This window comes from Elaeis guineensis, chromosome 9 (genome assembly GCF_000442705.2).
Source record: "Elaeis guineensis isolate ETL-2024a chromosome 9, EG11, whole genome shotgun sequence".
Lineage (NCBI taxonomy): Eukaryota > Viridiplantae > Streptophyta > Magnoliopsida > Arecales > Arecaceae > Elaeis > Elaeis guineensis.
Window position 1 is genome coordinate 11,915,369 of NC_026001.2, and position 16,697 is coordinate 11,932,065.

At 35.2% G+C, this 16,697-nt stretch overlaps 1 protein-coding gene across 2 annotated transcripts; it reads left to right on the forward strand.

The window, feature by feature from the left end:
• The first annotated feature begins 94 nt into the window (after positions 1–94).
• Positions 95–7,935, forward strand: LOC105051569 (uncharacterized). 2 transcript variants are annotated; one of them, XM_010932077.4, is made up of 6 exons: positions 95–296; positions 3,451–3,504; positions 5,065–5,138; positions 5,805–5,922; positions 6,021–6,079; positions 7,415–7,935. In XM_010932077.4, the coding sequence occupies exons 1-6, from the start codon at positions 162–164 to the stop codon at positions 7,491–7,493; spliced, it is 519 nt and encodes a 172-aa protein (XP_010930379.1). In that variant the 5' UTR covers positions 95–161; the 3' UTR covers positions 7,494–7,935. The 2 variants fall into 2 exon arrangements, with proteins under 2 accessions (XP_010930379.1, XP_029122448.1); XM_029266615.2 differs by lacking the exon at positions 3,451–3,504 and having other exon boundaries at positions 111–296.
• Positions 7,936–16,697: the final 8,762 nt, after the last annotated feature.

Sequence of the window (16,697 nt, forward strand, 5' to 3'; positions counted from 1 at the left end):
ACGAATCATGATGTAATACTTCTGGTGTTACACAGATGTCCGTGCGGATCCAACTGTCCTGGATCCGATAACCGTCGGATCTTGATTGCTAATTCGCTACTAGTCCAGGGCCGACTCCACCACCTCTTGCCGCAATCTTGGCTCGTCGAAGGCCGGAAGCCATGGAGAGGATGAGGGGAGCGCTGGAAAAAGCCAAGATGCTCGTCGGCATGGATGTCGACGAGGAGGCCACCCCTCAGCAGGAGCCTTCCTTTTTCGACGACTTCAATCGCGACTGCACCCTCTCCACCCAACAGGTATAACCTTTCTTCTCTCCATCTAGTCTGCCTTCAAATCCATCTCAAAATCGGTTCTTTCTTCAATTATTTCCTTAGATCAGGTATTTTCGGTCAAATATGTGCTTATTTTGTGCAGGGAATCTAGTCGTGAGAAGATTTAGGGAGTGGAGGTATTGTTAGATCATTTGGTGGCTTTTTAGATTGAGATCCGGTGGAGCATTGCATAGATCTAGTGTTTTTCGTAATGGAGTGGTGCATTTGGATGAGTAGATCCACTTTGTGGCACGATTAGTTCCGGCCGGTCTCGTGGATCAGTCATTAATGAAAGAATCGAGCTACATAGGCTGTAAGAAAGAGATCTTGAGCTGTTTAGTCATTACTGTGTGTACCCAATTTGTTTAGAAAATAGTAAAGGATTTTGTTTGGTTTTCAGGGTATTGGAAAGTCCTTTATTTTGTAGCTATGGATTGTTACATGTTGAAGCCTTGGGCTAGCATATTAATAGTCTTTGATTTGATGTTTAAACTTCTTAGTGGGTAGGCCTTTGATTTATTGATGGATGACTAGGGAGATTTTATGCATGAGTTTGTGTGGAGTGGCTAATTGTTGTGTGGTTGCTTTGAGAGGCCTTTTTGAACTGGAGCTGGTAAAGAGCATTGAAATAGTGGTAAACATGCGGGATGTATATTATGTAGGAATAATTTTGTCAGATGGCACCTTTAGTGTGGCATCCTGGAAACATAGGCACATTTTTATGTTCGTTCTGCAGTTACATTGTTTTTGTTTGGAGGTATTGCTTTTTGCAATGTGGTATAGATTGATTGAACTTTTAAAAGGAAAAGAGAAAAAGAAAGAGGAATTCTTGGTCAAGCATATGGGAATGTTGACTTAGTCTGCAATTTTGTTTCTTGGTTTCAAAATCAAGGAATGCCCTTTATTGTAGTTCAAGAGCTCAAAAGTCTAGGGTTTGAATCTCTTTTTTTTTTTTTTTTTTTTAATTTGGATATCCATTGTTTAGAAGGTATTATATTTAGGGCATTTACTTCTTTTCTTAGGGACCGCAGTCTGAAGGATTTGGTGGTCAAATGTGGGGGAAAAATGTGATTTGTCATTAAAAGTGAGGGTTCATTTCTTTAGCAACATAATTCATTTCTTTCCATGAAGATTTTGAGTTGCTTTAAGATGCTGTGGTGGCACTTTTAATATTTCATGTTGGTTGATACTGCTCTCTTGACAGCTTGTGATTTCCATTGATGTCATATGCTATTATCATTAAGAAGTTTTTTCTGCAATGCTTGATGCAAAGTGTTCTAATAAGTACTTATGGTCATTTAGGTGGGACACCCCCCCCCCCCAACTCGTTTTTCCCCCCAACTAAGAATAATCATGACAAATCTTATTCTTTTCTGCTTCCTCCCTCTAAGAATAATGACCACAACAAAAGGCCTGGTTCACAATTAGAATAAAAATTGTTGCAACAGTTTACATGGATGTATGCAATGTGTTTTGGGCCTTTTTAGTGTAATCTGAAAAAAATACAAAATGATTATGTTTGCATGTAATAGTTGATCCATTGGAAGACATCGTTCACTGCAGCTGCCGCATACTGATGATATTGTAGTATGCTTGTGCATTCTTTCAATTCACAGATCTGACAGATGTAGAAACATGTATAAGTAACAATTTATATAAATAAATAATTTAAAGTTGATGTACACAGGAATTTGTGCACACATCCATATGTAAGTGGATACATACATAACTACACACATAACTACATACAATCATCGTATATACATGGTCATGTACTCACCAAACCTATGAGCTTATTCAGAACTTCACACTAACTTGTTTAGACATAAACTGGAAAAGCTAAAAACTTGAAATGATAAAGTTTGAAAGTAAACCATAAAAAATCTGGAGCATTAGCTTCATGATGGAAAAAAAGTCAAGAGAAGTGGCATGGGAGACAAAAAGAAAAGCATTTCGTTACCTCGTAGATGCTTATAACACCTTCAGTAGGGTTCAGATGATTAGCTAGGCTGGATCAAAACTTAAAACTTTATCCAAAAAAAAAAAGAGTTTGAACTCAACTTCAGCAAACAAAACTTTGCTACACATGATCTCTTTAAAATTGATCAAAAGTCATGTCGAGCCAAAAAAAGTCAGACACCATATGAACTTGGCCTGAAATTGGATGACTTGCTAGAACTCAGTTTAAATGCACAACCTAGGCCCAGGGCTGCACCTGTAACCATTATGGGCCAATTGTGGATCATGCCAAACCCATAATTAACCTGAGTGGTTGGCACTCTTAACTGCTTGGTTTTAAATATTGAAGAGATAGAAGCAAAAGGAGAGGGAAATATTAAAGTGGTTCTAGGTAAGTGGAAGAAAAAAACTAGAATAATGAAGTCAATAAATTTCAGTAATATGGTATTGGCATAATTGAGTCAGATAGAAGTAAACAAAACACCTAGTGAATATGCCACACCCAGTCTGGTCAATAACCAAAGTTACTTGTTTTAGACTATTCATTGACAAAAAACAATACTTCTAAAGAGAGCAAGTAAGACTTTACATTTCAAATTGCATAACTTGGTCAAAGTCCGTAACTAACTCAATATCAATTGTTAATAACTTTTGTGATTCTTCCATCATTTTAATAATACTAAAATACAAAGAAAAGATCCTGATTATTTAGATTTAGTTACTAAAATGATGTCTCCAATTGTACATAGTTCATAATTCATTCTCAAGTTAAAGTTCTTGGCAAGTTTAACTAGCTATTTACAATTTCGAATTTACATTATGTAATGTGACAAACTTTCATGCAAATTTATGTGATGCTTATTACATTAGATCTTTGTTTTTTCTGTCTAATAGTGTCTGTTTATTTCTGAACTTTTTTTTCTGAGACAAGATAGTTGATATAATTGGTAACAAGATTGATGAAATTTGTATCTACTTTGATAACTTTCATTTCTATTATCATCAATAGTTTGTTTGCTAGCTGTTGTCCAATATTAGCAGACTCTTAAAGGTTGGGTTAGATTTTTTTCCAAACCAATTGGATAAGCATATAGGAAGTTCATGATTCCTTCTACTGTTTGTACTTAAAGAGATTGTCCTTGTTCTATAACTGATATATGATTTTTATCAATTTGATCAGAGATTATATGGCTTTGTAACATGTTTGGTCGCAGGTTTAGCCTGTACTTTCCTGGTAAGCTCAGCATCTGAATATTTCTCTTCAGGGTTTTTACACAGTATTTGGAATTACTTATTCTAATGCTTTTATAATTGAATTCTGAGTTGCATGTGATGCTGGTCCATGCTTAGATTGACAGAGATTTCTTCAAATTGTTTTTACCCTCATGCACTTCATAATGTATTTGTTCTGTCGGGAGATTTATTACCAAGAAGTATTTTTTTCCTCTTTTATTCATGTTAAACTGTTCCCAATGATTAGGTGTTTGAAGTCATTCTTCTGGAAGCTTTAGCAACATGATTTTCATATGATTTTTAACATGAAAATATTCAGTTAACTATTTCTTCTTTTTAGGGTATTTTCTCTTAATGATCCTATCTATATATTTCTATCAAGACTATTTACTTAGCCATCATGATCTTTTCGAAATCTGTTATCACATCCTTCATCCACTTTTACTAGGTCATCCTAACCTTCCTGAACTCTCCACACAAATACACTGCATTCTTCTTTCTAGAGTCTTTAGTATCAACTTGGCATTCTAATCAGTTCCTTACTGCAATATTGCCAAGCAATGCAAGTATGCAACTTTTGAACTTAATGCTACCTTCCAATATATTTTCCTTAATCTTTTTCTTATATCTTCCATTGAGCTTTCTTATGTCATCCTCTCCTTTTTTTACTAATCCGCTTAAGTTCATCTTTTCCTACTGGGCTTCCTATAGTTTTCACCGTGCATTAACTTAGCATCTGAATCAGTTTTTGACCATTTTATCCTCTGTCATTGTGACTCTTCTCAACACTGCCATTACCACTATATGTACTCAACATTGCCTTACAGAATTTTATGTAATTATAGCTTGAAATTGCACACTTGCTACTTTTTTAGCTTGTTGCAAGTATCTTTACATATGAAAATTTACAAGTAAAACATATAACACATAAATAACTGAAGTGGTCTATTGTCAATCTAATTTTGGTTGGGTTCATTTACATTTCCTACTGGAAATATGTTTCATATATATACAGATACGTACATATTAGTTTGATTCATGCCTTGCATTTTGCTTTGGATCATAACAATATATATATATATATATATTAGTTTGATTCATGCCTTGCATTTTGCTTTGGATCATAACAATAAATCAACCAACTATAGCGCAATATATATCATAGTCAGTTGTCAATGCTTCAACTCTAAGAGCCCCTCCCGTAACTTCATAATGTAAATGATGAACTCTCCATGATAGTTTCAACTATAGTCTATGGCACCTTCTAGATATGTAAATCTATAAATAGAATAAGTAGTCATTGTTCCACTTGTTTTTTTTGAGCCATTTAGTTTTGGTGATGTTGTGGATGATTACTATGATTTTGACATCTCTGTGCTTCTCTGCCATTGTGCATGCAACTTATCTCATTTTACCAAGTGATAGGAAGAATATGTACTTGGAGTGCTTTTTTATACATCTATATATATATATATATATAATATATATATATATATATATTGAATAGTGCTATGATTTATTGATGTTTTCTACTTATTTTTTCTTCATTTTTTTGTGGCAGTCAATGCTTGTTTTCTTCAGGCCAATCAAATTTGGGATAACATTCACTTTTGGGAATCTTCTTGCTCTTGGAAGGTCCACACCCCTTGTTCAGTGAAAGCTCCTTTTCTTTTTTTGATTGTATGATATAAGTTGCTTCTTGTTGTTTGTCTTGTTACATTATATGTGATCGAATGAGAAATATATCTGTCAAAAGAGACACTTGTCTGGTAGGATGATTCCATTCTGTTATTGCTAAATATATCTTCTTTTCTTGCATTTTTTTCGTGCAAAATGGTGAGAAACTACTATTAATTGGAATTCTCTGTATAGGAGGAGACTTTCAGTCAGAACTAGCTTACAAAGAAAAAAAGAATTGTTCATCCATGTTTTCTCAAAAAAAAGGTTCATGCATGTCAGTAGAGTTTACTTTTGTGATTCTAACAATAGATTCAGGGAAGTTTGCTTTAGGTTTCAGAGACAGCTAGAGGTTTCATATTTTATTTGATATATTGTCCTTGAAACATTTTGACCTAGGATCTACTTTGTATTTTTTGAATAGTTGCATCATGTGGTTTTCATTTATCATCCATCCTATGTACGTTAAGAAATTTTCTTTACTCTTTTACCATTGTTTTTTTTCCTGAGTTATTAAAGCTTAAATTTTTGTGTTTAATTCTTTTTCGAGGTGATACCTCAGTTACATTTCCCCCTTAATCTTTTTTTCCCTGGATGCTAAACTTGAAATTTTTTGGATGGCAGCACAGCATTTCTTATAGGCCCCAAACGGCAAGTTGACATGATGCTTGATCCTGTTCGTATATATGCAACTGCTATATACATTGCAAGTATGATAATAGCTTTATTTTGTGCTCTTTATGTAAGTATAGCAGAACCTCTTTGTGAATTGAATTTTCCATTTCATGTTTCACCTGTATGCTGTATCATGTGGTTCACTATACATTTCAAATAACACAGGTCCACAGTAGACTCTTGACACTCCTGGCTATAATTCTAGAGTTTGGTGCTCTTGTGTGGTAAGTTAGTCTTTGACATTCCATACATGATATTTCAGTGTCTTGTTTCATGGATATTCACTCCTTTACTCACTTATTTTGTTAGTTTAATTATCTTTTTTTTTTTTTTAACGGCATACATTCATTGACATGTTTTTAAAAAAAAAAAAAAACTTACAGTTTAAAGATCTTTTTTTGTTTTTTGTTACTTAGATCTTAAGCTCATACATTCCATTATCGGCACATATTTATTTATGCTTTCTATTCTCAAAAAAAAAATAGCTTTTAAGTGATAATTTGTTGTGATATCAATGTCATATTGTGGTTAAGGATTGTTTCCAACTTACCAACAAGCCTTATCCAATCTATATGATCTATAAGGTTTTAGAATGTTTTCTTCCATCTCAATTGGTGCCATTTCTGGCGAAAGCATCTCTGAGAAGGGAGGATCTTTGGGGTAAAATGTGAAAGGCCATTTGGCGGGTAGAGAGACCTGGCTTAGGCACTCTAAACTTATACAACTGGGCAGTAACCCTAAATTTTCCCAAGACTTCAGAGTAGTCAGATGAAGAAGGAAGAAAGCTAGATTATATATGGAAAGGAAGCTTGGTTATGTCTGCAGGGCTCAAAATTGATGGGAGGAAAACCCATGGGACCCATAACATTAGTTGCCAGAAGTTATGAGCAGCTATCCCTGATAAATTATGGAACCCTTGATGATCATGTGCTATGAGGACAGATGCTGTGCTGTCAGTCTCATATGTGTAAGACTTGTCAGATCGCCTATTTGTATGTTACATTCATACATATGTAAAAAGTTATGAATACTGGTCTAGGTGGTATGGTCATGCCAGATGAATGCTAGTGGTGATCCCAATAAGAAGGGGCCACAAGGGGAAGACTAGCGGAACCGGTATATAAGTTAATTTGAAGACTGGATTTGCTATTCATAACAACCTTGGTAGCAATTGGTAATGAATATTTGTGAGACCAGTTTCAAGTGCTGGCGTTGTTCCACCTCATACTTGCTTCTTTATGTGACATCACATGTTCCATACTGTCCGTCATCATGATGGCTGCATTTTCCTCTAAATGATATAATGCACTTGTCATAATACTTCAGTCAGTTAGTTTTGCGACGGCATGTAGAATCATCCTATAGACTCAGAGATACCTAACCTGTTTGCCATCATCAATATGTGATCCTTGTTCAGCTTCACAAAGTCCTCGCTTCCAACTTTTCTTGTCTGTGGTGTGAAAAATCTTAGAATTTCGTTTAGATTCAATAGAAACCTTAGTTTTCTTGTTTATTGCATTTGCTTGATCATGACCCAACAGTTCATTTCATGTTTACAGGTACAGTCTCAGTTACATTCCATTTGCACGATCAATTGTTTCCAAAATTATGGCATCTTGCTTCGACACCGAGTTTTGAGCTTGACTTCACCAACACTGAAAGAGATGGCACCTTGCTCACAGGTTACCTGATAGCTGAAATGTGCGCTCAAACACAGAGATCAGGCTCTTGTTGTAATTCAGAACGTGGTGAACAACTTGTGCAGCTGACGTCAAAAATTGGGCTTTGCCCTGATTGCATGTTGTCTATTGTTGCATCATTCTGTCAACATGGCATACAAAAATTGAGGTATAGGTTAGGGTTCGGCATGGTTTGAGGCATCGGATGACTGTTTCGATAACATATATATGTTGTCGTGCAAGGACACCGTGGTTTGATGGATAATTTCGCAGTGTAATTCACTTGTGGTTTACCTGGTTTTATTTTATTTTTGTCATTGGGGTCAAGTCTGGAAAGAGCTGCTGTAAAGCACTGTGCGGCTTGTTTGTTATAGCAGGGAGCTAGTCCTCCTTTTCTTCTTTCTCCTTTTGCCTGTTGTGTAAATGTGAGATGGTGTATTAAATTCTCAATTTGCCAAGTTAGTTATCTTGCATCCCTCTGATACAAAAGAGGGTCAGGTGCCTTCTTGACACTGCTTGACTGCAGCATGTGGTGTGACCTACAACCTTCAATCTCCAGGTTTAAGAATTTTTCCTGAGACCACCATACAAGGAAGGAAACAAAAAGATTTCACCTGCAGAAAATGGAACAAAATCAACTCCTCCAAGAGTACAATTTTGGATTCTGATAAATGAGTTATTCCTTATTTAAATAAATTGATCCAAGGGCAAAACTGTCAGGTTGCTTCGTTAAAAAAAAGAGAGATCATTTGTCAATTTTACTTTTGTTGGATGATAATCTTATCTAGGTTCATGAAGTTGGTGATATGGTGCAAAAATTGGAGGAATGAATCAAAATAAATATATGATATCATTTTGTTGCATTTTCAATCAACAAGGGAAATTTGCAACCATGACTTTATTCCCTTCTTTTAAGGTGATTTTTTTTTTTTTTTAAATCCTTGCAGGACCGTTCAAATTTGAAATTTTCATGTTTTATTCCCCTAGGTTGCTTGAATAAGCTGCAACTTGAGATGTGCATTGCATGTTTAAGATATGCATATGATTTGGTATTAACAAAAAAACATTTGTAGAAGGAGAAAACGTTAACATTCACCTTCCCTTGAACAAGCACTTCCAGCATATCTGTTGGAATCAGAGACAACCATCCAAAAATTTTACAACAAGGCATTCCTTAAGGTAACAATAAAACGATAAAAGGTTTCCAAAATTCTTAAATGTAAGATTATTTAGTAAGACAAATTGGGAGGAGTTTGTTTGCTCTCTCTAAATCCAACCCCCAAGAATATAATGATGGTATCCTCCTACTTATTAAATTATTTTTTGAATTTACAAATAAAAAATTCTTCTCTCCTACACAAATTATTCTCTATAGTCAGTGGAGAACAACTTATTCCAAAATTATTAAAAATATAACATTTGGTTATTTAGTTGACTGTCATTTTATGCTTGATCTTCCGCAATCAGCATTTAATATCTACTCCGGTGAACCATAATTTGAGAAATTTATAAATATTTCAAACCAATAATATCAAAATTTGTTGGATTTTTTGCTATTATTTATATTATTTTTAATCTTTTATACTTAATTATACATATATATATATATATATATATATATATATATATATATATATATATATATGTGTGTGTGTGTGTGTGTGTGTGTGTGTGTGTTTTAATCTTCTGTACTTAATTATATATATATATATATATATATATATATATATATATATATATATATATATGTGTGTGTGTGTGTGTGTTTCAAAATAAGAGTACTTTTTCAAAATAATATAAAAAAAATTATTTACATAAATAATGTAAATTTGAACTTATTTACTGGTTTGATGCAAAAACTTGAAAACGCCATTCAAAATGGTATTTTATTGTCCACGTCACCCACCTCCAATTTTCATGTAGACCACGCGAAAAAAAAAAAAATAAAAATACCATTTGATATGGCGTTTTTAAAAATGCTATTCCAAATGGCGTTTTTAAAAATGCCGTATCAAATGGCGTTTTTAAATTTTTTTCAAAAAAAAAAATGATCAAAAAATAAAAATTTTAATTTTAAATTTTTAAAAAAATAAAAATTATGATTTTGATAAAAATAAAAATTAACTTTTTATTTCAAATTATCTTTTTAAATTATCTTTTTAAAAAATATATGAAAAAATTTATTATTAAAAAAAATTAAAAATATCATAAAAAAATTAAAAATAAATAAAAATTATAATTCAAAATTTTAAGAAAATAAAAATTTTAATTTTAATTCAAATAAAAATCATCTTTTCAAATTACAATTTTCTTTTCAAATTAATTTTAAAAAAATATCATAAAAGAAGAAAAAAATTAGAAAGAAATAAAATAAATAAAAATATCAATTTTGAATGTATTTTAAAAAATAAAATTTTAAATTTAATTAAAATAAAAAAATAATTTTAAATTATTTTCTTCATTCAAAATTAATTTTTTTAAAAAAATATCTAAAAAAAATCTTAAAAAATTTAAAAAATAAAGAATACCATAAAAAAATAAAAAATGAAAAAAAATAAAAATTATAATTTTGAATATAAAAAAATAAAAATTTTAATTTTAATTCAAATACAAATCATGATTTCAAATTAATTTTTTTTAAAAATATGTAAAAAAATAAATAATTAAAATAAAATAGCATAAAAAGTAAAATATTTTAAAAAATAAAAATTATAAAAATTATAATTTTTAATTTAAAAAAATAATTTTTTTATTTTATTTAAAATAAAAAATATTATTTCAAATTATTTTTTCTATTTCAAATTATTTTTTTAAAAAAAAATTTCAAACAAAGAAGTAAAAAATGAGAAAAAAAAGAGAAAATATCCCTCACTTGAAATAACTTTAGCATAACTTTATATTATAATTTCTATAGCCCTTTTAGCATAACTTTTTTCCTCCTAATGTTCTGAGACACATTCGAGTATGTGTATCCATATCCACAAAGCATAATATCCGATCACTTAAAATTAAATAATATAAAATAAAATTAATATTTAATAATATTAAATAGAATAAAAATGTCAAGGGTATAAAAAATACTACAATAAATGTTACGAAAATACTAAGTACAAATCTAAAAAAGACTAAGTCCCACAAGGACGTCGTGGTGCCCGTGGTCGCTTGGACCTTCTCAGGAAGGTCCTCGCCGGTTGCTCCTGCTCCTGCTGTGATGGCTCCTCCCTTATATCAGTGGAGGAGGTCTGCTGGTCATGCTGCTCAGAAATAACTGATGTTGTCGGATCATCTACGGACTGAATGATCCGCTCAACCCTCTCATCTGGATACACGGATGGGTCTGAAAAGAAAGTATCATACTCATGTGGCCAACTGGTACCCGGTGATGTCATCTGGAGGATGTAGGAAGAAGAAGGCGCTGCCATCTGTGGATCAAAAGGCGGTGGCATCTGTGCAGCATCTAATGATGACATTTGCAGAATATGCAGTGATGGCATATGTGGAACATATAGTGACGACGTATATCTCATATCTGGCGCATCGACTGCTCCATACCAAGACGCACAGCTATATAGATCAACACCAATCGTCATCAATGTTCCAGAACTTATTCTCTCTATCTCATGCAGTATCCGAATCCGTTCGTCCTCATCAGTCATAGATAAAGCACGACAAGCATCCAACACAAGACCCGACATAGAATCAATCTACAAAATAAAAATAAAACAGTCAATATACTATAAAATATAAAATAAAAATATAATACAAACAACATAAACTAATTTTTGTAGTCTTACCAAAAGACGCACAGCAGAACTCTCATCCTCATATCCGAAAATTGCATACCGAGAATGTCCAATGACTCACACTGTAATACTAAAAAATCAAGCCATGTAGTCATCGATATATGAACGGCCTCTCAAAATGGGATCACAATGAACAATGTGATCTCGACGTGCATCCCAAATATCGATATACGCTGCATGTCTGATACGCTAGTCAATACGAGCTCTACCTCGTCGATCAATACGATGAAGTCTCTGATTGGTATCAAACTGCTCTGGGATGCCCTGAATCTGACCAAACTGTCGCAGGATACGATCGAAAAGATACCACTCTACCACATCAAAACAAATAAGTGGCACCCTAGCAGTCCATATATCATATCCAACTGTACACATCTGCGGCAATATAGCCAATATCTCATCTGTATATGGCTCCCACAAAAACTGATAGAGTTAAAATAAAAAAAATTAGTAAGCTAAAATTTTAATAGATTATGACAACTGTAAAATGATATTTATAAAAAATTTAAAATTTATCCATCTATATTTATCAACTAATATATCCAACTGACACCTATAAACCCGTGCCACTCTCGTCGATACGTGATGAACGTTGAATGCAACGTTCCATTTGTTTCACAATCTACTCATGTTAAATAAATTTTATCGAATTTAAAACAGTAAGTTTTAAATAATAAAAATAATATTTTTATATCTATATCCCAATGGTCCGTCTAGTCTGAATGGAACATCAGGATCATGCTACTCTGATGGCATCTCGAGCAACTGATGTCGTAATGGATTGATAGTCGGCATACGCTCCCATACCCAAATCTGTAAATTTCAAAAAAATCATACACGATATACCCAATGTGAAATATGAATATTAAAAATAAAAATTTATAATTCACATACCTGTAATAATACAAGATAACCACCAATCTCGCTTTGATCAGCATAAGAATTCCGACACATAGCTCTGTATAGGCAAGCTAGTACTGCACTACCCCAACTGAGTCTACGAGCGAAATCTAAATCCTCTAATAATGGCAAAAACATCAACTTCATCTTATTCGATGAAGTATCGGGTAACAGGACACCACCTAACAACCATAGCACCTGACCCCTAACATATTGCTGCATCTGATCCTCTGGTGCATTATCCGCAATATGAAAATATCGATAACGATCATCCAAACACTCAATCCTGAGTCGTGAATGATCGAAAAAATATGCGTCGGGCTCAAACCCTAACAATCGCAAGCACAAAGACTGCCACTCTGGAATGGTAAGCGTGGGATCAACTCCGGTAACTGGATCACCATCAACTGGTAGTCCAGTAAGGATGCTGACATCCTGTAAAGTGATGGTTGTCTCACCAAATGGAAGATGTAATGTGTATATCTCTGGACTCCATCTCTCAAGCAAAGCAGTAATAAGACCAACGTCCATCTGTATACGACCGATCCGATATACTTCATAGAATCCAAGATATCATAAATAATCCAGCACTCTATGTGAGATGTCCTATGACCTTCAAAAGTCAGCATCGGATCGTCGTAGACGAAGGTGTCTGGACTCCTGCAATAAAATATAATAATTAGATAATGTATATGACTTTTAAAAAAAAATTAAATAGTAAATAGGATTTGAATGCTTACGCCGCCATCTAAAATAGTCTGTGATCGATGGTGCTCCTGTAATGTAAGAATACTGCTGTCTCGAGGACCGGGATACCGCGGATCGTAAGCCATAATACGCTAATGAATCTAAAATAATGATATTATCACAATTATATTAAAAAATAAGAAATATGATATGATAGCCATTTATTTTATGAGAAATATATTTTAAACACAATATTATCACACAATACAACTTAAACATAAAATTCAGTTCATCTCACAGAAATACATAAAACAATGACGAAAATACATCTTCGGAGCCTTTAATTTCTTCCAATACTTGAAGTTGAAGTGTGTTGAAGTATCCTAGGATAATGGTGGCAGTCATAACCCTGTTCTTTATAAATGCCATAGTGGTTCTCGACTTAACCTCGTAAACAAACAAGTGTGAGGACCCTCATATTTTATGATTTAAAAATATCCATATTTTTTCAATAATACAGCACAAAGCCTCCATTTATAATTTTGAGCATTATCTGATGATGCGCATCGTACAGACCATAATTTTGAATACGACTGAACTACATTGTATGTCCGATGCTTCATAATGTGATAAAGATCAACAGCTCTCCTTACATAATTTTTACTCTCAAACATTAAACCTTTAGAAAATTCAGTCATCGAGGAGTCTCAAAATTGATAGTCAGAGTTCAATCTTCGACCAGCACTAACACAACCACTATTATCTAAATTTATATCATTAAAAAATTATAAGGGTTCGTGCAAACGAGATTGAGGTTCTTCCACATTAATATTAGCCTGAACATCTTCATCATCATTCTCATCTTTACCATCATTATCATTACTACTACTGTCCTCATCCGTCCAATAGTCTTCATCTCTGCTTTCATCTGACTCAAAGCTTAGATTATCAAAATTTATTCCACCGACTATCCAGTCATCGTTTTCTATATGAGTGTCGTCTCCCACACTTACCACTACTTCCAGCAAAGGAGAAGTCACCATAGCAGAAGACACAGGAGAAGTCACCATAGGACTCTGAATAATTGGACAACTAGGACCGACAATAGTGGAATATTGTTCTGCAAATACGGCCTCAACACTATCGGTTTGCACCATAGGAGTTACGAAAGGTGAGGAAGGCCCAACATTATTGTTTGCTTGAGTTAAAAGCCGACTATAGTATCCAAAGCTCGGTACATCTTTCTTTTCAATATATAATTCTAAAAATCGACATTCTGCATATTTCAAAGGAAATGTCAACATTTCTTCGACATCTTCATCGTCATCAATTAGAACTAAGATATAATTGCTCTGTATTAACTGTCCTGACAAATTAGGAGATTTTCATTTCAATTTTATTTCATATTTTTCTTTGTCTATAGGAATACTGTTGTATAAATGGTCCAATAATTCTTGACGTGATAATGATGACGATACTCTAATCATCCAATTTGCAGGATGACTGTACTGCACATCAGTTTCATCATTCTGTATCATGCCATCATAATACAATAATACACGAACTCGAGTACTAGCCATTTTTTCAGAGAAACCTATGACAAAATCAAAATCAAAATATTTAGTATTACTAATTATTTTATTATTTTAAAAGATTTACATGATAAATACATCATATTATCAATAAATAGGTACAGATAGATCTTATCCCATTCGAAAATTGTATTAATTCTATAGGTTAACTACATTAATCAAATGATACACAAAAGGGACTGAAAAAAATTTTGACAGTATTTTTTCTTAGTTCTCCCTACATGACTGAAAATATGTGAGAAGAATTAAAGAAAAATACTGTCCAAAATTTTTCTCGAACCCTCCGCATATCATTCGAATAATGTAATTACCTATAGAATTAAATATAATTCTCAAACTGTCCAAACTGGATAATCAATTGACCAATGTATATATTTTACGGTGTCCATACAAAAATATATAATCAAATATATATTTTATACGAATATCGTAGAATATCCTACATTGCTCAACTGACAGGTCTACGTTTTCATGAAATACTTAAAATTTTTAAATTATGATTGAATCAAATTTTAAAATTAATCTAATGAGATAAAAATAAAAAATAAAAAATAATGAGATAAAAATAAAATTAAAAAGACTGAAATAGAAGGGTGCCGTAGGGCCGCACGGACCCACCGCCGAAGGGCCGTCGGGGCCGGTCGTCGGGGCCCACCACCGGGGCCTGCCATCGCAGATCGAAAGAGAAGGGTGCCGCAGGGCCGCACGGACGCACCGCGGGGCCCGTCGCCGTCGATCAAAAGAGAAGGATGCCGCAGGGCTGCACGCGCCCGCCACCGGGCCTGCCGCCATCGGGGCTTGCCGTCGGGCCCGCCACCGCCGCCAGGCCCCGACCGGCCGTCTGTCGCCGACGGCCAAGGAAAAAGAGGGACAGAGAGAGAGAGGAAGAGGGAGAGGAGGGGCCGGCCAAGGGAAGGGGACCGTCGGAGCCCACCGCGGTGGGCTGCCGTCGGGGCGCGTGGGCCGCCGCCGGCCGTCTGTCGCCGATGGCTAAGGAAAAAGAGGGATAGAGAGAGAGGAAGAGAGAGAGAGGAAGAGGGAGAGGAGGGGGCCGGCCAAGGGAAGGGGAGGGCCGGGGCTCGCCGTCGGGGCGCGCGTCCCGTCACCGGCCCTCTGACGCCGGCGGCCAAGGAAAAAGAGGGAGAGAGAGAGAGGAAGAGGGAGAGGAGGGGCCGGCCAAGGGAAGGGGACCGTCGGGGCCCACCGCGGGGGGTCGCCGCCTGGGCACGTCGGTCGTTGCCGGCTGTCTGTCGTCGGCGGCCAAGGAAAAAGAGGGAGAGAGGAAGAGGGAGAGGAGGGGGCCGGCCAAGGGAAGGGGAGGGCTGGGGCCCACCGTCGGGGCGCGCGGCCTGCCGCCGGCTCTCTGACGCCGGCGGCCAATGAAAAAGAGGGAGAGAGAGAGGAAGAGAGAGAGAGAGGAAGAGGGAGAGGAGGGGCCGGCCAAGGGAAGGGGCCCGCCACGGGGGGCAGCCGCCGGCCGTCTGTCACCGGTGGCCAAGGAAAAAGAGGGAGAGAGAGAGGAAGAGAGAGAGAGGAAGAGGGAGAGGAGGGGGCCGGCCAAGGGAAAGGGAGGGTCAGGGCATGCGGCCCGCCGTCGGGGCGCGCGGCCCACCATCGGCCCTCTGACGCCGGTGGCCAACGAAAAAGAGGGAGAGAGAGAGAGAGGAAGAGAGAGAGAAGAGGGAGAGAGAGAGGAAGAAGAAAGAGAGAAAAGGCAACTCACCGTCGTCGGGAGCTCGCCGTCGTGCCGTCGGAGAGAAGAAAACATCGGAGATTGTCGGAGAAGAGGGAGACGAGGGAGAAGGGAAAAGAGGGAGAAGAGGGGGAAGAAGAGGGAGAAAATGTCATTCTCTTTGGCATTTTCTCCTTTTTTTTCTCTTTTCTTTTTTTAATGGTTTTTTATATATTTTTTAATTTCTTTAGTTATTTTTATGTGATTTTTTAATAAATAAAATTAATTAAAAATATGGATAGTAATTTGAACGATAATTTTTTATTTGAATTAAAATTAATTTTTTAATTTATAATTATAATTTTTATTTTTTACCATTTTTTCCCTTTTATTCACTTCTTTTATGGCATTTTTTTTGGAATTCAAATTAAAATTTTTATAATTTCAAATTTTAATTTTAATTTTTTTCCATTTTTATCTTTTTGACATTTTTTAGGTATTTTTTTCTT

What these genes read in the sequence shown, in the direction of transcription:
- LOC105051569 (XM_010932077.4), top strand. Translation starts at nt 162, where the DNA reads ATGGAGAGGATGAGGGGAGCGCTGGAAAAAGCCAAGATGCTCGTCGGC. An exon ending in CTTTATTTTGTGCTCTTTAT is followed by an intron (nt 5,923 to 6,020) that starts GTAAGTATAGCA and finishes CAAATAACACAG; the next exon opens with GTCCACAGTAGACTCTTGAC. An exon ending in GAGTTTGGTGCTCTTGTGTG is followed by an intron (nt 6,080 to 7,414) that starts GTAAGTTAGTCT and finishes TCATGTTTACAG; the next exon opens with GTACAGTCTCAGTTACATTC.